Raw genomic sequence first — 26,617 nt, forward strand, 5'->3', positions numbered from 1 at the left:
ATGCTTCTATTATTGTTTCTTGAGTCAGACATGGTTAATATATGGGGTTTTAGATATAAATATATATTTCCAGGAATGGTGAAGTCACCATTCCTTGAAGTGTTTGAAAAGCAAGTAGACACAACATTTTGTGATTTGGTTTAAGGATCATGATGGTTTTTGGCCAAAGGTTGGACTGATGATCTTGAAGATCTTTTCCAACCTTAATATTCTATGATTTTATATGGACTTAGGCGCCCTTATGAAGTGAAAAGTGTCGCTGGAGCACAGCTCCAACCTGATTTCCCTGGCACTGTGTTGTGCTCTGTGCTTCCTTGGACACTTCCTGATGGGGTTTTATGGAATTCTGTCATTGCAGCCTGCCAGGAGAACAGCTATGGGCCGGGCTGCAGGAGCACTTGTCAGTGTCACAATGGAGCTCTCTGTCACCATGAAACCGGGACATGCCTCTGTAGCCCGGGCTGGAAAGGAGCCACCTGCCAAGAAGGTACAGTTGGAAATTCAACCCCTGCCTCTGGATTTTAGGGGGGAAAAATAAAACCTGTGTTTGGGGAAAGCCTACTGGTATTTTAGCTCTCAGCTCGTTGCCCTGTGTTGTGGTTGGGTTTGGATCTGCAGTGACATGAATTGGTCCATTAAATTAATCCATGGCACTGTGTTGTAGGATCACAGAGTGCTCAGGGCAGAGGGGTGAAACAACCATAAACTGGAAAGAGAGCTGATTTGGAAGGCTGATGAAGGGAGAAAAGGTCCATAAAACTCCCAATTATGACGCTGAAATGAAGCTCTGTTTCTTTTCTGTGGACTGCTTTGCTGTCCCATGCACCAGGCTGATCCTCAGCATTACCTTGTGCTGTTCCAGACAGAGCCTAAATCCAGAACATGTGAAAGGCATTGAGCCTTCCAGCCTTGGCAATCAGAGCCATACATGAGGCTTAAGCACAAGCCCAGCTCCACAGAGCCTTAAGAAGAGGCTGGCAAAGAAAGGCAGCACTATGGCTTGCACTGTACATCCTAATCCTTGCACTGTACATCCTAATCCATTCATCCCAGGCAGTAGGAAAATCTGTCCATCCCCATTGCAGAAGTTCCTTGTTCTGTGCCTTCCCCATGAGGTCCCTGGGGTGGCAGCAGTACCATGGAGCTGGGAATGCTGCTGTGAGTGCTCCTGGGTGAGCAGGGATTTGGAGTCAGCACCTCCGCTCAGCCTCTGCCCTTCAGCATCCCAAGAGGATTGCTAGGGAAAGGGAAGAAAGCTGGCAGGGGTAGAGTGATATTTAAATTTAGCATATTCCCCTTTTAAAACTTGATGTGAAGAGGCCTTTCCACAAAGGATTTAAAAATTGGGAAGACACCAAACTGTTCTTGATGACGTGTACCCAAATTTTTTTTGTCTGGAGGCCACAAATACAAAACTAAAATGAAAGTTACAAAAGCTGTTTCAAACACACCTTTTCTATTTAAATACGTGTTTGGGGATTTCTTCTCTCTTTGAAGTGAGAAAGTAGAATAATTATGTGAGGCTTGGGCAGCCACCCTCTGGTTCCTGTGCTTTTCCAAAATCAGATCTTGCCCCTGTTTCTGTCTTAAAGAGGTGTCACTCAAGCACATGGCAGAGGTGTGTGATGATTTTCGAAAAGATTAGGTTCTATCCATAGAAACTGGTTGTGGTAGGATTAATAGACTTCCCTAATTAAAATTAGATAAATGGTGAAATGTCGTCAGCCAGCTGTGGGCAGCAGGATCAGTTAGAGAAGGAGCTGTGATTGTAGGAGGACTGTACAAAGAAATTCTGAGAACAGGGAAATCAAGATCTGCACTCCCCAGTGTTGGGAAATCTGGAAAGAACAAAAAAATGGGTTTTGTAGGTACAAACAGAAAGTCTCAAGGTTATTTGGTGGGTCACTAATTCACTTCATCACCTACTTTGTTCCGAGACCTGCTTTACAATGGTCACAGCAATTCCTTACTGGTTGTGTCCCCATTTCTGCTTGGTTGTACCTCCCACAGCATCTTCCAGAAGGGCTGTAAGGTGGGAGAGGTGGTGTTGAACCTGTGTCCTTCTCCTGCACCTCCTGATGGAAAGTTTTCCCTGTCTCCCCTCGCAGCCTGTCCCCCAGGGTGGTACGGAGCAAACTGCCTGCAGCGCTGCCTGTGCCACGGCCAGGCCACCTGTGACCCTGTGAGCGGCGAGTGCCAGTGTCCCCAGGGCTGGACAGGGACAGCCTGTGAGCTGGGTGAGTGCCACCACCCCCCATAACCCTCCAGAACCTCGGTTCAGTCACTCTGGGGGGAAATTCACTTGTGCTGGGGTCTGGTTTGAGATGAGCCACAGGAAAAAGGATGGAAAACACCAGGTAGGGAGAAGTTAAAAAAAAAAAAAACAAATGGGGCTGTTTAGTCAGAAATGAGACATGATATTGGAACTTGAACATTTCCATGGTGCTGGAAACTTCCTGGCAGAGGAGAGAAGTAATCTATTCTTTGTCCCTTGGGAACAGGGAAGACAGGTAATGAGCTCAATTTAAGGGGAGAGAAAGGAAAGAAATGAAAGAGAGGAAGAGAGAAAGGAAGGAAGGAAGAGAGGAAGGAAGAGAGGAAGGAAGAGAGGAAGGAAGAGAGGAAGGAAGAGAGAAAGGAAGGAAGAGAGAAAGGAAGGAAGGAAGGAAGGAAGGAAGGAAGGAAGGAAGGAAGGAAGGAAGGAAGGAAGGAAGGAAGGAAGGAAGGAAGGAAGGAAGGAAGGAAGGAAGGAAGGAAGGAAGGAAGGAAGGAAGGAAGGAAGGAAGGAAGGAAGGAAGGAAGGAAGGAAGGAAGGAAGGAAGGAAGGAAGGAAGGAAGGAAGGAAGGAAGGAAGGAAGGAAGGAAGGAAGGAAGGAAGGAAGGAAGGAAGGAAGGAAGGAAGGAAAGAAGGAAAGAAAGAAAGAAAGAAAGAAAGAAAGAAAGAAAAGAAAGAAAGAAAGAAAGAAAGAAAGAAAGAAAGAAAGAAAGAAAGAAAGAAAGAAAGAAAGAAAGAAAGAAAGAAAGAAAGAAAGAAAGAAAGAAAGAAAGAAAGAAAGAAAGAAAGAATCCTTTTAGAGGAAAATGGTGTATTTCTAGAGAATTTTGCCAAAGGAGGCTTCAAAATTTCCTTCACTGCAGGTTTTTAGGCCCAATTTAGGTGGCTCATCATATTGCAGAGGCATAAAGGAGTTCCTGCTGAGGTTGCTCCAGTCTGGCCCTCATCATCCTCCCCATCCCATTTCAGAGTGTGGGGCCGGGCAGTTTGGAGAGGGCTGTGAGCAGAACTGCAGCTGCCAGCACGGGGTGTGTGACCAGCCCTCAGGGAAGTGCCTCTGCCACGCTGGCTGGACTGGGGACCACTGTGATGTTGGTAAGGGCAGCTCCTTCTGCAAATCCTTCATTTGAACCATCAGCCATTTCTGCCAGTTTTCTATCTTAAATTTCCAGTATTCTGCAGGCCAGTCAGGATTTGTGCCCTCTCACCCCATCTCAGACCCACAGGCAGGTCTCTGCCCAACCATGCCCTTGTCTAAATCATTGTATCTCCTCCTACCTCTGTTCCCTGCCTGCTAAGAAAATGAAGAAATTTCTCTACCTTACACACACAAGGAAGAACACAGGAAAGGGAGGGAGTTTTAAGGAGAATTTGCAAGATCAGCCACCTGCTGCTGGGTCTCTGTAGGTCATTGATAGGAGCTCAGCAAACTGGACTGTGATGGTTGAGATGGCTCAGATCTGGCACACGACCCAGATTTGGGTCGTGAGGCTTTTTACAAAGCGGCATCCACCAGTGTGACCTGTAAACCATTCTCAGTGCCCACCTGCCTTTCTCTGTGGTCACTTTGCAGGGACCTGGAAGGTGGGAGCAGTTCCTGGGCACAGTTCCCACTGCTCAAACAGCTGTCCCTGTGTGCAGAGTTGTGTCAAAGCAAACAGCATCACCCTCTCCATGCACCTGTCTGGATTTGCAGTCCAGGCTGTGACTCATTCTTTGCAAACTTTCCTGTGCACACTCACTAGCAGCCAGCATTAAACGCTTCTAATATTTTTAATATCTTCACTGATATTTTCTGGCCATGCAATCTGCTAAATATCCTCCTGAGCAGGAGCTCAGGCAGGGAGGATCCTGGCTGGTGGCCAGTGGAGGCTGCTTCCCAGGCAGCAGGGTGCAGGAAGCAGGCCTCCTGTAGGACTAACCAATATGATTAAGCAGAAGCCATTTATTGGTTAGATTATACCCTATTTATACATTCTACAAACTACTGCACGTGCTAATTACACAATTCTTGATTGGTGCTTCTATCTTGTCCATGTGTTCTGCATGCACTTCTCAGAGTATTGGTTACAGTCCAGGTGGTTCACAGCCCTCTGTTATCTGGTTCTTGAGGTCTTGGTATTCTGTTTCTGAGCCTCTTTTTCCTTAATTTAGCACAGTTTATGTCTTGGTAACTATTGTATTTGTGGGGTGCCCCAACGAAGAGAGGAGTGATGAATCTGACTCCATGTTCTCAGAAGACTAATTTATTATTTTATGATGCTACATTATATTAAAGAATGCTATACTAAACTATACTAAAGAATACAGAAAGGATACTTACAGAAGGCTTACAAGATAATAATGAAAACTCATGACTAAAATAAGGCTAACAAAATAATAATGAAAACCAGAGCCCCGACACAGCTTGGCACTGATTGACCAATGAGTAAAAACACCTCGCAGCAGAAACCAATGAAACAATCACCTGTGGTAAAAAATATCCAAACACATTCCAAAGGAGCAAAATGCAAGAGAAGCAAATCAAATAATTATTGTTCTCATTTTTCTCTGAGGCTTCTCAGCTTCCCAAGAGAAAAATCCTGGGCGAAGGGATTTTTCCAGAAAATGTGAGTGCCACAGGTAACCTTGACAAATTCCTGAGGGCGCTGATAAGAATTACTGGAAGCAGCCTGGCTGCTGCACGCTGTGGCCTGGACCTTGCAGATCAATGCCACAGCAGGTAGAACACTGCTCTCTCTGCTTGCCCCCAGGCTGCCCCCCGGGATTTTTCGGCGAGCGCTGCGAGGAGCGCTGTGACTGCGCCCACAGCAGGTCCTGCCACCCCCAGACTGGAGCCTGTCACTGTGACAGGGGGTGGCGAGGGAGGCACTGTGACAAACGTGAGTGATGAGGGGACAGCTCAGCTTGGGGTGCCCGTCCCCCCAAACCCAGAGCTCTCAGCTGTGGCTGGGTATTTTCACACCCTCGTTCCGTGGGGTCGGGCTGGAGGTGCTCACAGGGATGGGTGCATGGAGGGGGTGGCTGTGGAGTTTTTGTAGGCTTTTTTATTAAGGTTGGGTGGGATTAAATGTGTGAGATGGTATTTCTTGTTTGGATTTAGATGTTTGTTATTTATTTATTTATATTATAGTTTTATAAACCATGAGTTTTATAGTATTTTTTAATAAATTAAAAATGGAGCTGGTTTTTTTTTAGAAAGATTTTTAAGGATAAACTGTCTAATTAAGAAATGATACTTAAATTATTTTTTATTTTTAACTTAATAACTAACTACTTGTTTGTAATGTGCACTTTTTTTCTAATTACATAATACCACTCAAACCCATGAAGAAGGTGAAGAAGAAGGACTAGCTTCTGCCCTAAAACCTCTGTCTTCTTTATCTATATTACTATAAATTGTAAATTTAGGTCCACTGACAAGAGGAGAGAATGATGTATCTGACTCTATCTTATTAGAAGGCTAAATTATTACTTTATTATACTATATTATATTAAAGAATACTACACTATACTAAAGAATGCAGAAAAGATACTTACTGAATGATAAAAAGATAATAATAATGAAAACTCGTGACTCTTTCCAGAGTCCCGACACAGCTTAGCCCTAATTGGCTAGTGAGTTAAAACAACTCACACTGGAGTCCAATCAAGCCATCACCTTGAGTAAAACAATCTCCAAACACATTCCATATGAGCAAAACACAGGAGAAGCAAATGAGATAAGAATTGTTTTCCTTTTCTCTGAGGCTTCTCTCTGCCTTTCAGCTTCCCAAGAAAAAAACCCTGAGCAAAAAGATCATGTTCAGAGAATGTAAATACCACAACTATATTCTAAATATATTGATTTTATATATAGATGTTGCATAGAACGAACACGGCACAAAGCACCAAGACTCCATTAGAAAGGTGTATAAGAGAGATTTATTATAGCAACATGTTGCTTTTATAGTTTTTCAAGATATTTACATTTACTAAACAGACACATTCACTGCCCTTGGTCATAAGAAAGAAACAAAGTTCTCAATAGGTGAACAAGGAGCCATGTCATTCAGTGAGCCAGCTAGAGTCTGCATCTTTTAACTTTCTCTCCTTCATCACATTGCTATGGTGACAGCCTTGGTATCTTCCTCGACATAGGCCTTTCTTTATTTTCAGGAAGCCTTTGCTTGCTCACAAGAACAGCACAAAATGCCTTTCCTACTTATATATGAAAATATATATTCTATGTATACAATATTCTAAATATATTTGATACTATATATTACTGTATTCCAAAACTTTATCTCTTAAAACTTTAAGTTTTCCACCCTGTGACATCACACACTTCCGTTCAAATTCCACACTCACAATCCCAGTTCCATCATTCCATTTTGGAAGCCTTCCTCACGGCCTCAGGTCAAACGCAAAGTGTTCTCTTGGCGGTCAGTGCCTGTCAGGGCAGAACGTGTGAAATTCTCAGTGAGCAGGGTTGCAGCAGGTGGGTTTGTCCCCTCTGCTGGCCCTGACGGGGTCGGTGTCCCCTGCAGCCTGCCTGCCGGGCCGGTACGGCGCGGGGTGCGCGCGGCGCTGCCGCTGCCCCGCAGGACGGCCCTGCCACCACCTGACGGGCACCTGCGGATGTCCCCCGGGAGCCACCGGCCACGGCTGCCACAAGGGTGAGTTCCTTGGCACAGCTCAAATGCTTCCCTTGCCGGTGCGTTCATAAATGGATTTATTGAATCAGAATGTGGTGGTGTGGTGCCTGAGGAGGGAGGAGACAGCAACGTGACAAGCCAAGGGTGCTTGTCCCTCACCCAGGTGGTTTGGCCAGCTCTGAGCTCTGTTTGGGCTGCTGGGGTTTGTCCTCTCTGTGTTTGCAGCTGTTGGGCTGGCAGGGAGCAGCCAGGGGCTGAGGATGTGCCAGTGGAGCCCTGCCCTGCCCACGGCCAGGCAACAACTGCAGCAACTCAGCTTCTGTTTGCCTCATCCCTATGCTAGGCTATCTATTCCTCCTCTCAGAGCTCATGGAAAGGACATTTTCTGCTTTCTTAGCATGGAGTTTTGTCCCCCAGGACTGTATTTGGCAGCAGGTTCCTGTTTCGACCCCAGCTGCCACGCCCTGATTTTGTTCCTCCCTACAAAACTTTGCCTGAGCCCTGTTTTAGCCAAAAGAGAACCAGCAATAAGAATTGAAAGGGCTGACATCAGTGCCCATTATCGTCCACCAGAGGACTCTAAATGCTGACCCACAACCAGGGCAGCTTAATGGAAATGAGATGTAGGAATTAAATGTGGAAGGTCCAAAACCTGTAGGCAATGTGGCTGTCAGCAGGCAGAATGAAACCTGTTGATGTTGATGTTTCAGCAGCTTTGCAAGTTTAAACTCTCTGCAAAAGGTAGAATGTCTTTATCCACACGCCTGGTCCCTTGGGAGTTACACTGTTATTTTAGTCAATTTCACCTGACATTTCCCTATGATTTTTTTCCTAGTGACAAGAAAATTGTATCTGGCCCTTGACAGTTGGGCACAAATTGACTGAACAAAACAAAATCAAGCATTCAAGTAACCCCCAAGTAAATGTAATAAATCCAAAGTCCCGGAGGAGAGCGTCATTCCATAGGCAGGGATTTTATTTAATAAACTTTAGCCCGCTCTTTGTTTGAGCACTATATTTACCAAGACAAATTTAATTTATTGGTTTGCATTTCTTCTTCCCAAAGCTTGTCCAGCGGGCACGTATGGGCAGGACTGTCAGGGAGTGTGCCAGTGCTCTGCTGAGAATCAGGAATGTCACCCTGTCACTGGCCACTGCTCCTGCAGCCCAGGCTACCATGGGGCCCACTGCCACCTCCGTGAGTATTTTTGGGGGTTTCTGCCTTTCTGACAGAGAACTGAGTCTTGCAGGAGCATCTGCTGGAGCTTTGGGTTCATCTGTGTCATTTCAGTGGTGACTGAGAGAAGTAGAGGCTAACTATAATATAAAAGGTACAGTATTACAAATAAATTATAGTATAGGAAGTAAGCATTAGGTGGGTTAATTTACACTGAAAAAGTAGTTGTATTATTGCAGGAATTAATTTTAAATTTTTTTTTAATTCTAAAAAAAATAATAATGTTAGTTCAAAAATGTAATTAATTCAATCCTTCAAATTAATTTTTAAACCCACCAGATTTACCAGCTAAAATCTTCCCAATCTCATGCCATGCTAAAGAATGTAAAGATCATTCTCTGCATTGCATCTCTCAGCTACACCTGGATTTTGTGCAATTCTCTCATTTCCAAATACCAAGTCCAAAATACTTCCCGAAATCTCTGCGTGCTCAAGTAAGGACAAATGGTTATGAGAAAACAACAAGCTGAAATTGGCAATAAATCCAAGTGATTCATAAAGTCCTTTCAGTTACAGAGCCTTCTGAGGAACAATCAAATTAAACCAACTGTTACTCTGGATTGAAAAATGGTGACTAGTGTAGAGGACAAAATGCCAATTGGCCCAATGCTCCATCATAAAAAATATTCCCAGATCCACATGGCTCATGCTGGTATTTTAGGACATCTGTAAAGTTGTTTTTGGTGGAATGTGGCAACTGATAAGAAACATATACCAAAGCAGCCAATAAAGGAGACAGTTAATTACCTTTTTATTTACAACTTTAATTTTGGTTTTACTCCACGGCTTGTAGTAGTCTCATTTAGAGGAGAAAAAAAGGGAAAAAAAGAAAAAGCTGTTGTCTTTCTTGATCAGTTTTTCTCTCTTTGATGAGTGCTGATTTCCCTTTCTTGGGAATCCAGCGCAGCTCTGTTTGGCTTAATTGCCTTTTGGGGTGACACAAGCCAGTTGTCACATGCACACCTCTAGTAAGAGTTAAACCACTGTTGTATTCCTTGAGCAGAAATAGGAGAAAGAGTCACTTTAGAGATGGGCCTTTGTATTGCCATCACGTCATCAGAAGTTATTGTTTAAAATATAAATTATAAATAAGATACAAAGGATTGATTCTGTCCTCCTCTGTGCATCAGTTTTTGTTGTAAGTGAGATCGAAACCTGGCCTTCAACACTGGGGCTGGAGCCATCTGGATCCATTATACATTAGATTATAATAAATGTTGTAGTAAAGCAGTAGTGCAGATCAACTATTTAACAGGATCATTTTAAAAGACTTAATCATGGTCAGCCTATTACCTTTATGTAGCAATTTCTCAGTAGTCATTACCTGTGCGTGTAGCACTGAATCTCTCATTACAGTAAATGTCCTCAAACTTACTTAGATACTAAAGGTTTTATTTCAGAATTTTAAAATTTAAACCTTAAACAATTACACTGAAGTTCTGATAGAAAAGATATAAAAAGACTCATTGCAAAGTAAAATGAGTTTTGCTGCATTCAGGGAGAATTTTTGTAATGGATTTCTGTGTAGCTGGGATTAAACCTAAAGCGTATGAGATTGGAGATTTCATGGTGTTTTGTACTCTGAAAAATGTACAGCAAATTCTTAAACATGGGTTTGTTAGACATTTATTGGAGAAATAATGAAATTATGGAAGCTCAGAGAAAAATACTCATCTATGTTGATGTTGTTCCTGTTGTCCCCTATGCCACTCATAGACAGACACAAAAATAAGAAGGAGAACAGTTAATTGTGGATTATTTTAAGTTCAGGTGAGTGGAGGGATAGATTGTAGGCCTGATTCTGAAGTGACTGACTGAAAACCAAGCATGGCTGGTGTGACTTTGGTGGGAATACTCCCAGCTCCTGCTGTCCTCCCTGCAGAGGAAGCTGGGGCTGCTCCAGGGTGAAGAAGCTCTCGATGGAATATTAAACCAGCACAAGGAGCCGCTCCCAAACGGGCTCTGGTCCAGTCAACATGTGGTTGGATGCTGCTGGAAACAGTTTCTGGCAACTGTTGCTGTATTTATGAAAAAAAGGTTCAAGAAAGTATCTATAAAAGGTGTAGCTGGCTGGGAAGTCAAATTTCCAGGAGCCAAGAGCAACGGGGCTTTCATGTTCACAAATTTTGGAGTGAGGAGCTGAAAAAATCTCTTGGCATGGTGCAGAGGAAGCAGACAAACTAGCAATAAGGTTCCCATCACTTGTCCATAGCTTGGTGGATGGGCAGATCTACTTGTTAAAAGCAGTAAAAAGCAATAAGTGGTGGTGAAATTATTAAAAAAAAAAAAGCATGGTATGTTTCTGTGACATTGACTGGGCTGCGAGTACCCAAAGCCAGAAAGATCTCACCAGCTTCACCCTCAAGCTGAAAGTGACAGGATGTGTCAAAAGGGATTATTTGACAATGTGATTTAATAGCATTGGTCAGAAAACCTCAGTGTGTGCAATTGCTATGGAAAGATTTAGGAGCTCTTGGTCATGACAAACCCACTCAAAGCAGAAGGAAAATCAGGAAATGAGGTGGAAATCTGGCTGCCACTCTTTTGTTCGCAGAAAAAAACATAAGTCAGAAGCACAGGAAACTGTTAAATTAGAAAATGTCTTTATGAGATAACTGGTGCAAGAATAACCCTCTTTGCAAAGGCAGAGCCTACTGAAGTGGTGGGACATGGTGCAAATTGCCCTTGTTATCTGCATCAAAATTCTTCTGCAAAGTACTAACAGATGAGGTGGCCTTGTAATTGGGCATGTGCACAATGCAGCAGCTGAACATGCCCTGCATGTGCTGCTCCTTCTCGAGCCAAAATACAGGAAATACTGCAAGGACAAAGAATTTGGGAAGGAGGGAATTACTGCATCCCATTCATGGAGCAACAGCTGCTAGCCTTGAGCTAAGGAATAGCTCTGAAAGCTTTGTCAGGGAGAAGCAGCATCTTTTGGAGTCGGGGAGACAGAATTTTTAAAAAAAGGAGAAAATCCAAATGATGACCAAAAGGAAAAGAAGGAAGAAAAGAGAAACTCACACAGAGTAATTAAATTATTGAATCTGGATGAGTCCTTAACCTGAAGCCTTGATGGGAATGAAGGGGGGGTTGCAGGGCTCACTCCTTGATGCCAGGGCTTGCACATGAAACAGATTTTGCATCCTGGCAGATGGAAGCACTGATGACAGAGCATTCATTGAGAAGAATCTGTGTTTGGGAAGGGCTGGGGAGAGTATCTGCACATTATAAAAGCATGTATCTGCTTAGTCCTGATGATCTGCTATCCTGGTTTGAGCAGAAGCCAATGTTCAGTTTTATTTTAAAAGGCACCCCATCAAAGCTTCCCATAAGCTCTCTCTCACTATTGAATAGTTCAGAAAAGCCAGAGATTTCTCCAGCCACTCAGGCCCTGCTTTCATGCCTTTAGGAAAGACAGAGTACATGAAGTTATTTATGCACAGATTGCAAGGGATCTGTTGCTTGGAGACGTGAGCAAATATATTTTCAACCAGGTTTCTAAAGTAGCCACAGACTTTCCTTCTGCCAGGGAAGAGAAGGAAGGGGTGACCAAAGAAATGACATTTGGAGGTAGTAGCGCAAGGGAACTGCTGGATGATGATCATGCTGCTCGGGCACCAGCTACTCCTTCTTCCACTACACTGGAAAATTAGGGGAATAACCTGGATCTCTGGAGTTCAGAGGTGGCACACTGGAGGTTCACTGGAGCTCTGCCCAGCTCTTCCCGTCAGTTCCAACCTCCACTACTAAAGATCATCCAGAAGATGTGAACTAAGCATGGCCAATGCATTTACATCTTCCTGATCTTTTGTTTGATTCTCCTTGAATATTAGCTGTCCAAAAAGAAACCAGAAATCCTCACTACCCCTGGAAAACCTCTCCATAGACAGTTTGTTGCCATGTAACACTGGCTCAGCAATCCATCCAGGTGTCGTGATTCTTGTGGTTCTTACAAAATACAGCTGTTTTGGTTTTTTTTCTCAGAGAATTTTCTGGCTTTGCATTTAAATAATGTTAATTCCATATCTATCTTCTGAGGAGGTGTCTTCTGAAATTCTGTGTTGCTGTCATGTGCACATTTTCATGGTCTTCCATCCACATGGTTGGAAGGGAACTTAAAGCCCATGCAGCCCATCCCCTGCCATGGGCAGGGCACCTTCCACTATCTCAGGTAGCTCCAAGCCCTGTCCAACCTGGCCTTGGACATTTCCAGGGATGGGAATCCACAACTTCTCAGGGCAGCCACTAACAATGCCAGCTCCAGTTTGCAGGGAAGGAGAAGATTATAGAGGAAACAAACTTTCTCCAACTTACACATTTTAAGAAGATGTGACCTACCCCATATCCATGAAACAACTGCTAAAAGAGGCAGAAATGGCTCATAGCTTCTCACTGACTTGGACAAACCAGGTGGCTGCTGCCCAAGGAAGAGGGAGGATGACCCCATCTCTCCTGTGTAGGAGGGAAAGAGGGAATACATTCATTTGGAACTGAAATCCCAAGAGGAAAACCTCTGTAGAACAGGGCTTGCTTTTCTTGCTACTGTCACATAAGGGGAATGGGACAGCACAGAGCCAGGAGCAGCAGCACTCAGTCCAGCTCTCCAGCATTTGACAGTGCAATCAGAGCTGTCCCAAGGGCACTTTGTCCAAGGGAGCCACCTTCTCCTCAATGCCTACTAGTGGCCCTCTGAAAGCAAATAACATTGGAAAATGAAAGTCAAACTTTGATTGAAAGCAACAAAGTGCATTAAGACATGAAATGCAACAGGCCCAGTAGCGACCTAACCTAGTTGCTGGGTATTTTTTCTTTTAAAACAGGGTGTCCAGAAGGTACTTATGGTTCAAACTGCCAAAATCCCTGTAAATGCATGAACGGAGGCCAGTGTGACCCCGCGTCAGGAACTTGTGACTGCGCTCCCGGTTTCATCGGAGCCAACTGCAGCAAAAGTAAGCCAACATTCATGTTCTGCTTCTGTCAAAGCACAGCAAAGAGAATCATTTGCATAAGAGCTTGTCTGAAGAAAAACAGACAGATCCCAGCTACCTCTTCCTTGAATTGTAAATCAGGATTCCAGCTTTGTAAAAAAATCTCTTGCAAAATATTTTCCCTCACTCCTGCATGCATAGAAGCAAGGACACTTACCCCAGGATTACAACCTGCTTGCCCAAGTTTATTTCTAGAGCCAGCTCAGCATGAATTGCTCAAGTTCCTTCTTGCTGTCCAAAATTTCGAGGTTGAGAAATTATCTCAATATTTTGCTTCACACTATGGTGCCATTAATTTCAATAAATGGGAAAAAGATCAAGTTTTGTCATGGCAAAACTGGTAAAGACTCCATGGCAACCCTACTGTTACTTCGGTGTTTCAGAGCTAAATGCTCTGGCTGAATTTCTGTGCTGCTTCCAAAGCTCTGGTCTCTGTGAAGTTCTCTTCAGCTTATTCACAGAGAGGCAGTGTTTGAATGTTTGGTTGCCCATAGCTTTGCTCTTCATTGCTGGGCAGAATCAGTATTAAGGAAGGAAAGATGTTTTAAACTGGAAGGATGAGCAGCTGGTATTTCAGTTGTGCATTCACTCTTCTGATAGGAAAGACAGTAAATATTCCATGTGAAATCATGGATTATATTTATAATCACAAGTTTATTATTAATTATTATAATCACAAGTTATTTATACTCATGGGTTATATTTATAATCACAAGTAGTCTCAGAAGGTAAAGCAGTCGTGTCTTTGGGTGGGTTTTGGCTTCATGGTTGATGCTTTGAAGTGCATTAGGGGGAATAAAAACAAAGCCAGCTCTTCCCCCAAGATTGTAGCTGTATTAAAAATGAAAACTGCCATTGGATCCTGCGGGTGTTTAACAAATCCTGTGTTCCCTCAGCCTGCCCTGAGAGCTGGTATGGGAAGGACTGTGCCCAGCCCTGTGCCTGTGGCAAAGGCCAGTGTGACCCACGGACCGGCGAGTGCGCCTGTGCCCCTGGCCACACAGGACCTGCCTGTCAGCAAGGTAACAAAGCAGGACCAGGTCACCTCCCAGTGGGTGACACACTTAAAGTACCCAGCAAATAAACCCAGTGCCAGACATTGTTCAGAGCCAGGGCCTTTGCTGATAAGGCTGTGGTTTGGGGCACTCAGCCTCTGTCCCTTCCCGCTCCATCACCCAGCCTAATCCTGTCCTCACGTCCCTGCCACCCTTTGGGGCACTGGGCTCTCCAGGAAGCTGAGGGGCTGTGTCAGGACAGAGTGTTTGGGTGAAACTAATAATAATCATGGAAACTAATATAATAATGGAAACTAATAATAATCATGGAGTAGTGTCCCAATACCCTAGGGAGACTCTAATAACTGGGGATACATGTGTTTGTATTTATTCCCTGTCACCTTCATCCTTTCCTTGGGGTGCTAATTTTTGGGTTTTTTCAAACTTTGTTAATTCTCTGTAGTGTGTCCCCAGGGACAGTATGGCCCCAACTGCCATGGGACGTGTACCTGTCAGAACGGCGGCATCTGTGACCACGTGGATGGCAACTGCACCTGCGGGCTTGGCTGGACAGGAAGATCCTGTGAGAAAGGTGATTTCCTGCTTCCATGGCAGTGCATTTGTACACTCAAGCTGAGGTTTGCAGCGTCCCCAGATACTCACAGACAAGAACAAACAGTTTCAGAACTGCCCCTAGTTAGAGCTTCAGGTCTTTTTTCAAGGACAGTTTCCTCCTGAGTCCTGCTCATGAATTCCCTTGCACACTCATTATTTCTTTCTCACTCTGTTATTTCTTCTCCAGTCCAACTTTTGTGTTCTTTTGTTCATAGGAATGTTGGGTTTTTACTTCTTCCATGCGATCCTCAGGGCAGGAGAAGCCTGTGTCTTCCACCTCACTGGTTGTGTTCTCTTTCATTTGACTCTGGAGTTGAGCCTCCCATGTGTAGACTTCCCAGATGTTCTGACATCTGTCCAAAGCAATTGAGATTGTCCTGCTCTCTCACCCTTATTCTCCATGACACCTGTTCCTTGTACAAGACAATGCACACTAACAGAATAAGCTCATTTCTTACTCCAGAATCTCTCCTGTCAACCAAGTCTTCCCACAACTGTCCTGTCCATCTCTCAAAAACCATTCTGCACTTCTGTGTTCCTATTTTTCTCTGTAGGTAAGAGATGTCTGTACAGTTATGGACTTGAATGCTCAGGAAACAAGTTTACTGGTATGAAATACAACTAAATACTTCTAAGTACACATTCAAGACAAATGTCATCATGAAATCATAACTGCCATGGTTGAAGCTCCTCGACACCTTCCCAGATTCTCATTTACAGCACTTCTGTCTCTGACACCTCAAATATTCACCTTAAACTCCATATGTATCTATAGAAAGAACTGGTTGTTACAGGGGAGTGTCCCTATATAAAAGTGTCACCTAGAAATGACACTTTTTAGCAGCATTCTGAGATGCAGTTGTTCCACTCTGCATCTGAGGAGACTCAGAGCCCTGCTGTGCATCTGTGTGCAGAGGAGGAGCAGGGAGGACAGGAAAGATGCCGCTGCTCACAGTGTGAGTGCTCTGAGGATTCAGTGGGCTACAGTGAATGCTCTCTGGACACAGCCTCTAAAACATTTGCAGTTAACCAATGTCTGGGTGACCTAGCAAAGGCCACCTGTGGTCATCTCCATTTGCCTGCTCCTGGAGAGCTCTGTCGTCACCCATGAGCTGCGCTGGGGCTGTCAAACCTCATCAGGATGGTGCAGGTGTCCCCACGTTGGATTGTGGGTGTATCTCATAGATAAAACATCTCTGGAGGGCAGCACAGGAGGCAGACATGCACACAATGTATAGGAAACTGTGTGTTGTATCACTAGAGAGAGCTTCACTATTTATCTTTTGACAGAGGGAGTGAAATTATTGGAAAATTGAGTCTTGATCTCCACAGCAGTGTGGATTTGAGTGTGTTGTGACTGGAAATCAAAGACAGCTAACCAGGCATCCTTTTAATAGAGATTAGATATGATGTTCCTAGAAGATCCTGTCTGGCATTTGCAGGTTCTCAATCTGATTATTTGGACGGCCACGCTCATTTAAGTTCGTCTGCCCAGATTCAAATTATCCCAGCAGTGGGAAGTTAACTTATTCAGAGATGATGCTGAGGTTAATTATATTGGCACAGTCCCTTCTGCATGACTTGGCTTTCAGTAATTTGAGATATGTTTAGTTCTGTAAAAGCAGATAGCTCATTATACATGGACAGACTGTTGCTATGTGTGAAAAAGATCCTCCTGGTTTTATTAGGAATTTGAATAGTGTGAACTCCAATGATAACACAGAGGAGGAAAAGCTTCATGTTTTCTTTCACACTTTTTAACTGCCTAAAAGAAAATATTGCTGTAGATAAAGAAAGAAAAAGAAAATCTAATTTATGCTATTCACTACAAGGCTTTACAACACATGGTGTGCGTTCAGCATCGAGTCTGTGAAGAGAGAAATTGAAAAAGGCAGACTGTTAAAAGTGAGGAAATTGCTGTTCAAACATCTATATAACATAAAAGATTTCTCACCAAAGTATGTAAATGCATCATAGCTGTGCAGAAATCCTGTGTCTTCATAACAAATATTCACTGGTCTGCAAATTACTCTCTGGGTATCATCTCTTGGCAATGCAATCTATCACGTACGAGCCTTTCTGGGTGAGGGCAGTGATTGTTTGTTTGTTTGTCTGTTTTTCTGTCCATGTCCTGCCAGCAGAGTGCCTCCCAGGAAAGTATGGGGCTGGCTGCTCCCTGGACTGCCTGTGCCAGCACAATGGCACCTGTGACAGGTTCACAGGGTGCTGCAGCTGCCCCGAGGGCTTCTACGGCCACTCCTGTGAGCACAGTAAGTGGAGGCACCTGGGGTAATTCTCACAGGTTTGGGGCTCAGAGGAGTCAGGAAACACCTCACTGGTTCAGTTAAAATTTTGGGGATGCCCCAGATCATCCAGCTCCTTCCCGATCTTCCATGTCTCTGATGCTGGGTGGTACAAGTTTAAAAGCCCATGGCATTATTAAAGTTAAGGATAAATACCATTTTTGTTGGCTGCCATGGAATGTTACAGAGAATACAGAGGATTTTAATGGTGTGTATGATTTCTCCATGAACCTTCTTCATTTTAATTTTTCAGGGTGCCCCCTGGGATTTTATGGGTTGGGCTGTCTTCAGGCCTGTGCCTGTAAAAATGGAGCGAGCTGTGATGCAGTGACAGGACAGTGCCTTTGTCCTTTGGGTTACCATGGTGTCCACTGTGAAAAAGGTACTGGTACACCTCTGATGAGAAATAAAAAAGAAAAAGGAAAAAAAGGAAAAAACGACCAGAAAAATAAAAAACAACAACAAAAAAAAGCAGAACTCATTGTAAAAAACATCATATAATTACTGAAATATTTGTTGAGAGCCACTTCTTCCATATTTTGAGCTTAATGAATATCCTGAAACACTGACTTTGGGACAGATTTCCTGTTCTACAGCTGGGTGTTCCCATTCCCTTATAAATTAACTAATGTGGTTCCAATTAATACAGTGAAAGTCCTGGTCTCCGTGATGTCTTGCAGCAATGAGTTCCACATGCCATTTATTAAAAATAAGTCCCTTTTACTGATTCTAAATTTGCTTCTAAAAGTCCAAATAAGATTATTAAATAGGTGCATGTCAAACCTGTTGAGTGTTACGGAGGGGTCATCTAGAGGGTCCTAATCAAAAATAAAAATAAGTGCCAGCTACATTTCTGGGACAGATTTACAGATACCTTTGAGAAGTTACATTAGACAACCCCAACAGAAGGAGAGCTCATATAAATAATGTGCCCATTCCACTATGTTTGATTTCTTCATTAAGCTTGGCATTTACACTGATTTCGTTCATGAGCTTTCCCCTGAGACATCCTGGGAAATCTCTGTGTTTAATGTACATTTTGCCACACAGACATGCATCTAAAGTGTTCTCTCGCTGTCAGGCTGTGCCAGGGGCTGGTTTGGTGAGGGGTGCCAGCATCAGTGTGACTGTGGAGATGCTCCTTGTGATCCAGAGACTGGGAAGTGCCTTTGCCCACCTGGGAAGACTGGAGACAAGTGTGACATTGGTAAGGGCAATATTTTTAAGGGCTAGACTGTGTATTGTTAAACCACTCTGACCTGTTGGCTTCAGAATAACTGTAAAAGGACATTTGCTGGTGTTCAAGAACACATTGTTTGTAGAAAATTGCTCTTTGTGGTTATCAACACCTTTATCAGCAGGTTTGTACCTCTTGATTTAATCAATATTTAAATTGATATCCTGATAGGAAAACTGTTCATGGGTCAGCTGTAAAATGTCATTTGCCTTGAGTTTTGGAGAACACGGGCTGGGGAAGAATAGATCAAGAAATTTTGCAAATGTAGTGGGGAAGACTCCAGAGGGTGCAGTTGGTCACCAGGGGCTCCAGTTGCTGTGTGCTTTGTCACACTGACCTTTGTGACCCTTTTCAGACCCATGCAGGAGTATGTCCAGCTCTGGATTTGCTTCCCCTGGAAGCAGGATGGAATCCCCACAGATGAGGGCCTGGAGCTGCAGCAGCCCAGGGGCTTTTAACCCAAATGTAATTCGCTCCTTTGCAGCACAGGCTGCACTTGGGCTGTGTGTTGGCCCACAGGAGCAGAATTCTTCTGTAACAAGGACATAAAAATAGGTGAGAAATTTTTCCTGTAGGTAAAACCAGCCCCACTGCTGTACCCTGGTGGGGTTAGGTGCAGGGTTGAGAGGCAGCAGTGGCAGAATCCTGAGCCAGTCTCTGGTCACAGTGGCTCAGGGCCAGGTTGGACAGGGCTTGGAGCAACCTGGTCTGGTGAAAAGTGTCCCATGCCTCTGGTTAGAACCACATGGGTTTAAAGGTCCCTTCTAACCCAAGCTGTTCTGGGATTCTGTGATTTTGATGGAGCAGTTTTAGGGTAATCACTGGAGTAAAAGGAATTGCAGTGGTTTAACTGAGTGTCAGAATTTGATCCCAATGCTGTGACAAACAAGATAAAAGGAGCGAACATCTATGTGTTACTTTGGAGCTTCACCAGGAACCAAAATCCTCCTGAGCTCCTGGAGCAGAGGGCAAAAATTATTTCTCCTTTTGTTCTAGGATGGGGCAGAAATAGATTTAAGCAGGCTGTTATTAATAGAAATTGCTGTGAGCTTAAGCATTAGTGCAACTCGCAGAACTAAAATGGAAAATCATTTGGTTCCCTCTGGGCAGTGTCCTGTGGTCAGGAAATGAATCTCTCAGTCTGCAGCACTGCTCCAGTGGGAACATGAGCCACCCTCAGTGCCCACACAGCCCTGGGTGTCCCTGGGCCTTTCCAGTAAAACTTTAGGCAGAAGTGGAACGCAAGGGGGAAGTTCAGCACCAAAAATGGGAATTGAGGTTTTCTTCCTCACAAACTCTGCAAGTCATTTTTATTTTTCTTAAATCAGCTAGGGTAGCCCCCATCCATGAAAAGCTGTTATGGGGTAGGTTTTATTTGCATTTTTATTTTCAATTAGGCTCAGTTCATCTGTGATATAACTGTGAGCAGCTGTGACTGTGCAGCAGCCATAAAGATAAAAGGCCTGATTTTAATTTGAACTCTGGTAAAGCACCCATTAAACAGGCAAAATGTTAATTAAAAAAAAAAAAAAAGAGAGAGAGAATATAACAGGCTTTTATGGGCGTTCTTTTTCTGTAGTAAATTAACATTGCAGACTTTCAAACAGATGTCTTAAATACACATTGTTATTAACATGAAAATGTGGTATTACATAAATTAAAATCAGGTCCAGAGGTGTTTGGGGAGACCTTTTCTCATAATATTTCCTAATTGAAAAGGCCAAGCTCAGAGCACACAGGGTGAGTTCTCCCACGTGCTGGGGCTGCAGGGCTCAGCAGGGCTTTATTTACCTGAGGATGCTCATGGGAGAAGGCACATTCCCTGGTTACAGGGTTTCCAGTGAGGTGAGGGGGAGAGGGGCATTGTTTGCTGTGTGTTTCACACCCTGCCTTGCGACCCTGCTGCTCACTTTCCTTTTCTGCCTGTCCTCTGATCCTTAAAAAATTGCAGTGAGGATTTACCAGCCTAGGTATGAAATGTATTTGCATTTGGAAGTCAGGTTTTTTTTAGTGAGTTTAATTTGCCAGGATGCAGCAGAATTGTGCAAACAGAGCAAGACATGAGTATCTATAAAATGGATTAACTCTCAGTGTCACATTCTGTAAGGAAAGGCTCTTGCCCAGCACGTACTAACAGACCAGCCACGCAGGAGGGACAGGGGCAGGAGATAGTGTGGATCCAGGATGCTGACAGCAACTTTCCTGAGCAGATCCCAAGATGTTCTCTGTTGGGCTGTCAACCCCTGTTTTTACACCAGCAATGATTTCCATTCTGGGAACTCTTCAGGACAGCTGGGCTGCAGCTTGGGCAGAGCGTGTGGCAGACAAAACTTGACGACTGCCATGCTTTCCCAAATGTCATGTTCGAATGTGAACAGATGTGGGTGTCTGAGCAGCTTCCTGATCCCACAGAAGGGAGAGGCTGCCAGGAGTGTTCCCCGTGCCCCAAACCCTCCTGTCCTTGCAGGGTGCAGGCCGGACAGGTATGGCCCCGGCTGCTCGCTGCGGTGCCAGTGCGCCGGCAGATCCCGCTGCAATCCCCACAACGGGAACTGCGCCTGCCCCGGCTCCTGGAGGGGCCCAACCTGCACAGAAGGTAACCAGCCTGGGGTGCAGCCTTCCCTGGGGGGGTAAAACACCTCTGGCCCCTGCTGGTGGTCGGTTTGGATGGGAGGGTCAACCCATTGGAATGTTTGGATGGTTTCTCTTCTTAATGAAATAGAGTGCGGAGGGAAAGTTTCCTCTCAGTTGCGGTGTAATCACAATTCCTCCTTTAGTTTAGGAAAAACTTTGGGAACCTTCTGATTTGGAGGTGTTTTATAGTTTTGCCTGCTCTCTGCCTCTGTGAGGAGGCTGCTGTAACTCCCTCCTCTACCTTCTTTTCAAGGTTACCATTGATTGAATTATTTAAGTGTAAATTGTATAATCTATACAATATTTCAGTGTTAGGTTATATGGACCTGAAACCGTGTTTCTACTTAATTCTCTAGGTGGCCCTCCAAAGCTTCCTTTTTATGAAGAACAAGCTCAAGAAAGAGGGAGTATTTTTCCAAGAGCTCTACAACAGTAACATTTGGACTAATAAATGAACTGTTTTATATGCACAGACGGTATTTGAATTTGGATATGAAAACAGTTATTCAATTCAGCTTGAATTGTACTGAAGTATTCACACTTCTTATGGAAGACTACAGAGGCCATTTAGTAGCTGGATCCTTTTAAAGAGTTGAATCTGTTTCATGTGCTCATTCCTAGCCTCTTGCCCCTCCATTAATCTACTCTGGACATTATTTCTGGTATTAATATAATTCATTTCTTGAAAGCCTGGACATGTTTTTAATCAGACCAGCTCCAAAGAGTATCAGGATAAGCAGCATGTAACACATCACCATGGAATGAGCCACACTCCCTATCAGGGACTTTTTAAGCCCACTTGACAACCAGCACCAAGTTTGAAGAGTATTCCACAGATTATTTCTCTACAGATTCATTGCGAAATCACATTGCACAGAAACTAGAGGGATTCATCAAGTTAATTCCTCTTTGAATGAAATGGTGTATTCTAGAGAAGCATGCAGTCTAATTTTGAACTTGCAGCTGAAGAAGAATCTGCTACAATCCGACAAGAGTCCTCAACACACTGTTAATTTATTTAAGAGCATCTTCTGCATTTCTGGTGTGGTTTGACTGATTGGAAGGTCTCTGTCTGAATCTGTCTTCCAAAGAGCATGGTGTCATCTGCCAGACTCTCCTGGCACCTGTGTTCTCACATCTTGCCAGATGAATTTCTCAGTGGGTTGTCAAGCCAAACTGTGCAGCACTTCTCATCAAACAGTATCTGCTAATGCAGAAAAGGTTTTATCTTGAACGGAGAAACCAGATAGTAAGCAAGGAGAGATGTTTAAAGATACTATCTCTGGGGTTTGTGCTTTTATTGAGCAATTTGGTTTTTTATCAAGTCATCTCACAACAGTCCTGATACCATTCAACAGCTGCTGGTGGCCACCTCATAGAACAGAGACATTTTGGTGCTATTTTGTCTGTTTAGACAGGTTTTCCTTTGATATAGAAATATGTCATTATAAAGAAATGTATGTTCTGTATTTTAATATTCTGTTAACCATGCTAAAAGATTTCAGAGTGCCTCTTTATACCTCTCTTTAGGTTAGGAGTTACAAAATCTGTGTAGCAACCACTTGATTCTGACTGTATCAAAAGTGCACTTAAGAAGGGGCATCAGGACCATGGTAGGCACAGAGTGTGGGCAATTCCAACTCTTGTGCTGACACTCCATTCCCCACCAGAACAAACTGCAGCTCTGCAAGAGCAGGGTTTTGTTTTGCAAGAGACAAAATGACAATAACTGATGGTAACTTGGGATTTTTGAAGAAGTTTGTTGTTGTGGTTGGGTAAGTGATGGTTGGTGAAGCAGGACCAAGGAGGTGGGATGGGAAGGTGAGGTAACAATTTTCCCCATGGTTCACCCCAGGTCTTAAACAAATCTGCTGTCAATGACTGTCCAGGCCAAAGCAAGTGGTGCTTGCTCCCCTGGGAGTTTATTTCAAATTGTGATCTATGGGAGGCAATACAGTTTTAGGAGGTGTTTTCCAAGCTTCATGGAAGTCTTATTGTTGTTATTCATCACTTTGTAGGTATTGAAAGTAAAGGTATTTGTGAATGTGTCAAAATTAATTAACTAACTGTGCTTTCAGCCAGAAAATCACTGAGGCTGATGCTGATCCCTTTTAATTTCTTCTGTAGAGCTCAATGAATGTCACTGGAAAGTTCATTCAGTGTAAACGTGGCAAAATTATGGTCCCAGATGTGTGTGACTCTCAGTAAGGCAGTGATATTTTAAATGTTCTTTTGGAGGTGTGATGGCCTGGGTCTGATCCTACAATTGTGTGAGTTTGGGGCAGTTTCACTGAACAGGAACCTGTAAGGTAAATCTCCTGTGAGACAAGAGATATAATCTTAGCAACTGCTGGAGAAGAGCAATTCAAGTTTAGCAGCTGGCATTTTTTATCTTAGCCCTGTATTTACTGCAGAGCCAAACTACAACAGCAGTGTAAGTGTCACAATGTACTTAAGATTTTTTTTTTGTAGAATCATTGAGTGAGTAAAGCTGTAGAAAACCTCTGAAGGTCTGAGCTTCCCTCTAAAGCCTGATCAACTTCAGAGTCAAACGGGTCAGAGTTTCATCATTCAAGTCAAATTTCAAAGATTCATCTCACCTAGTTTTGAACATCTCCAAAGATGGAGATCCCACCACCTCTTTGAACTTGTCCTAGTAGAGATTTCATTTCCTTCCTTTTTTTTTTTTTTTTTTTTCTGGTTTCTAATCAGAATTTCTTCAGTTTTGTCTTTGTTCCCCTGTTTCTCATCCTTTCAGTGTGGATCTCTGAGGAGCCTTTGGCTTCCTCTCCCCACAGCCCCCATGGGGTAGTTGGCTACAGCCTTGGTCTTGTCTTCTGAAGACGGCCCATCCACTGGCCACATTCCAGTACCTCAGACATTCCAGTTCCTTCCAGCTGCCCAGAGACTGGTGTGGTTACTCAGCACATAAAACCCTTTACACTGCTGTCAGACAGCAGAGTGTATCAAATGTACTGTTTTTCTCTTATTTTTGCAGATTGATGTGTGATTTGAGCAGCTAATTAAAGGGGAAACCTTTCTCGAGCCATATGATTTACACCCATGTATACTTGTTTACATTTTCCACAGTACCTTGATAATAGAATTGTAAATATGTAGTATAAGGAAATAAAAGATTTTTGTATTACGTGTTTTTAAAGGATGTCACTGTTTTAGTTACATGATGAAACACATATTTTAAATGACTGATACTGAGCCTTTGCCAATGAATTAAGGGCCCAAGTAGATCTGCTTTGGGAAGTATTTCAGCAAGCTTTTTTTAAATCAAAAAATGCCAGTTCATACCAACCACCCCATATGCAATAGACTATTTTATTCAAAATGCTTCTTAGCTTCTTTATGTTATTACCTTTGGAAAAGAAGTTCACTTCAGTGCCATCAAACAGACCATTCTGATTTGTGTCTCTGCATGACTTTTTGTTCCAAAACAAAGTACAGTCATACACAGGTAAAAATCAGAATTAAAGATTTCAAAAATGTTAAAAGACTAATTTTAATTGGGGTAGTTGGGATGTCTTATCTTGCTTCCTATTTTTTTTCACAAGGCAGGGAAAATGTTTACAGGAGTTTGTTTTCTAGAAGAGCCACAACTTTACATTATTAACTAGTAATTAAGGAAGTTTACTTGCTTATGATCTTACTGTTCTGATTCTGCTCCTTAGTACAGTTTAACAGATTTACCTAATTCTTTGCCTACAAAGTAGTCTTTATTAGACAGGATGGAAATTTTTAACGGAAAACTGACTAAATCAGCTTTTCCAGAGATTAATTTTGTGGCAAGTGTAGCTGCTACTAAGTTAACACAACTCTGCTTATTTGCTTCATCAGATTCCAGTGAAAGAGTGTCAGGCTGATGCAGTCCTGAGCACAGCACTGGGGCTTGTTGAAAATGGAAGTGAAAAACTCTGAAAATGGGGTTTATAGTTAAATTGATGTCCATCTTCCTCTTGGTGAAGGGCTTTGCTGGCTCTCTGTTTCCCAGGAGGCTGAAGTTAATTACACTTCCTTGCAGAGAGAGCGCTGTGTATTCCTCTGTAGCCCACTTGCACGTGCAGATAACTCCTTTCAGAAAGACATTGGAATTATTTCAGCCATGCAGCTCCTGTGCCAAATCCCCCTCTCTTACCTTGTGTGCTCCAGATAACTTCAGCTGGAGTGGGAAGGAGCTGAGTGTAACTCAGTGGGCCCAGCAGAACCTCGCTCGCTGTGAATTCATGAAACCAGAACAACATGTTTTAAGTTAGACTTCACTAACACTATCCTCATAGGAAAACAATCAGAATTTAAAAAATTCCCCGCTTCCTCTGCCAAAAATTATTATTCTACTTTTATCCTTTTTATGTTGAAGAACCATAGCTATTAAAGTTTGCCCAGATTCCTTGCCAACCATATTATTTTGATTGGCTGCAGGTTTCTGTTTGTGTAAGTAATAACCAGCACAGTGTCAGGAGTTGCCAACGGGACAAACATGGAAATAATACCTTCATGTCCTTCCCAGAAGAGTCAAAGACACATTTGGGAGCCATCGTGGCTTCATTGTGCACATCAAACAGTGACTCTGTTAGAATTTAGCTTCTTATCAGAGCAAACTAAAGCTCAGGAACAATCTTTGAGAATGCTGGTGGACCAAGAAGCCTCCATCCTCCCATCCTTGTGTTAATATTTTTATATTTAGGCTAGAAACCTCCTCAGCCCCCAGTTTTTGAAGGACTTTCCTTCAGGCTGACCTGGGGCTGACTGAGCAGCTCTTTGCATGGGCTGCAACTGTGCCCAGTAATTCTTTTGCAAGGTCACAGCTTTAAATTCTGACACTGTGTAAAGCAATTTCCAGCAGTAAACACCAAATCTCAGCCTTGTAGAGCATAAATTGTTCGTTCTGCTCTTTTTATTGCTTTTAATAAGCACTTGCATAGCAATATGATGTGTCTGTGAATTTGTAATCCCTCTTCAAGAAATGTGTGGGATGTATCTCGGGTTTGTACTGTACTTTCTGTTGTAGACGTGTTATAGTGAAAGGATGATGATTTTTTTTATATAAACATGTCATTAAAACTTGGTCTTGATTTTCCCTCATTGATAGTTTTGAAGCAACAGGCTTATGTTGTGGATGATATTTTATTCTGCTGAACTAATTGACATTCAGAGCAAACAGGCTGAAATCACACCTGCTTTTGGTAGTTTGTGTAGAATAAATAATGGCCTGTGCCCAAATGTGTTTGTATATGATCCCTGACCAGGGCAACCTGGCAAGTGACTGAGCCTGACAAATGGAGCTTTCTGGCACTCCAGAGTATTAGAAATATTCAAAACACAGCATAAATCTTGCTGGAAGAGGATGGTTGTGAAGTGTAACATTTTGGGAAGACTTGGGCATGGAGCACTTTGAAGGCATTTGAAACCACACACCTGCAGCCTCCCATCAGCCTGCTTGGGCACTTCCCAGAGCCCAGTTCTGCCAACAAATTGCCTGGTTCACCTTCAGGGTATTGTCTTCTCACATTGGCAGGAGCTGAAGGAACATGTGTGCCTGCTTAATGCCAAATAATGCAGTAAGAGTGTGCTGGTTAATTGGAAGTAGCAGGCTAAATTGAATTCAAAATGTGTAACAAAGCGGGAGCGGTAGATCAAGCTGTCAGAGAAAAAGTGGGCAGCTCTGGCTTGCTGTTTTCTGG

At 43.3% G+C, this 26,617-nt stretch overlaps 1 protein-coding gene across 6 annotated transcripts in view; it reads left to right on the forward strand.

The window, feature by feature from the left end:
* Positions 1–26,274, forward strand: part of LOC115907100 (multiple epidermal growth factor-like domains protein 6) — a 191,276-nt gene extending 165,002 nt beyond the window's left edge. For 2 of the 6 annotated variants that reach the window (XM_030954764.1, XM_030954765.1), the window contains 14 exons: positions 359–487; positions 2,109–2,237; positions 3,245–3,370; positions 5,029–5,157; positions 6,805–6,933; positions 7,979–8,110; positions 12,973–13,101; positions 14,037–14,162; positions 14,599–14,727; positions 16,892–17,020; positions 17,307–17,435; positions 18,135–18,260; positions 20,758–20,886; positions 21,281–26,274. In XM_030954764.1, coding sequence (XP_030810624.1) covers positions 359–487; positions 2,109–2,237; positions 3,245–3,370; positions 5,029–5,157; positions 6,805–6,933; positions 7,979–8,110; positions 12,973–13,101; positions 14,037–14,162; positions 14,599–14,727; positions 16,892–17,020; positions 17,307–17,435; positions 18,135–18,260; positions 20,758–20,886; positions 21,281–21,360 — 1,751 coding nt within the window. In that variant the 3' untranslated portion in view covers positions 21,361–26,274. Of the gene's footprint in view, positions 1–358; positions 488–2,108; positions 2,238–3,244; positions 3,371–5,028; positions 5,158–6,804; positions 6,934–7,978; positions 8,111–12,972; positions 13,102–14,036; positions 14,163–14,598; positions 14,728–16,891; positions 17,021–17,306; positions 17,436–18,134; positions 18,261–20,757; positions 20,887–21,280 lie in introns of those variants that run through there. The other 4 variants (XM_030954761.1, XM_030954763.1, XM_030954762.1 and 1 more) reach the window with 3 other exon arrangements.
* The last annotated feature ends 343 nt before the right edge of the window (positions 26,275–26,617 follow it).

This window comes from Camarhynchus parvulus, chromosome 9 (assembly GCF_901933205.1).
Source record: "Camarhynchus parvulus chromosome 9, STF_HiC, whole genome shotgun sequence".
NCBI classification, from domain to species: Eukaryota; Metazoa; Chordata; class Aves; order Passeriformes; family Thraupidae; genus Camarhynchus; species Camarhynchus parvulus.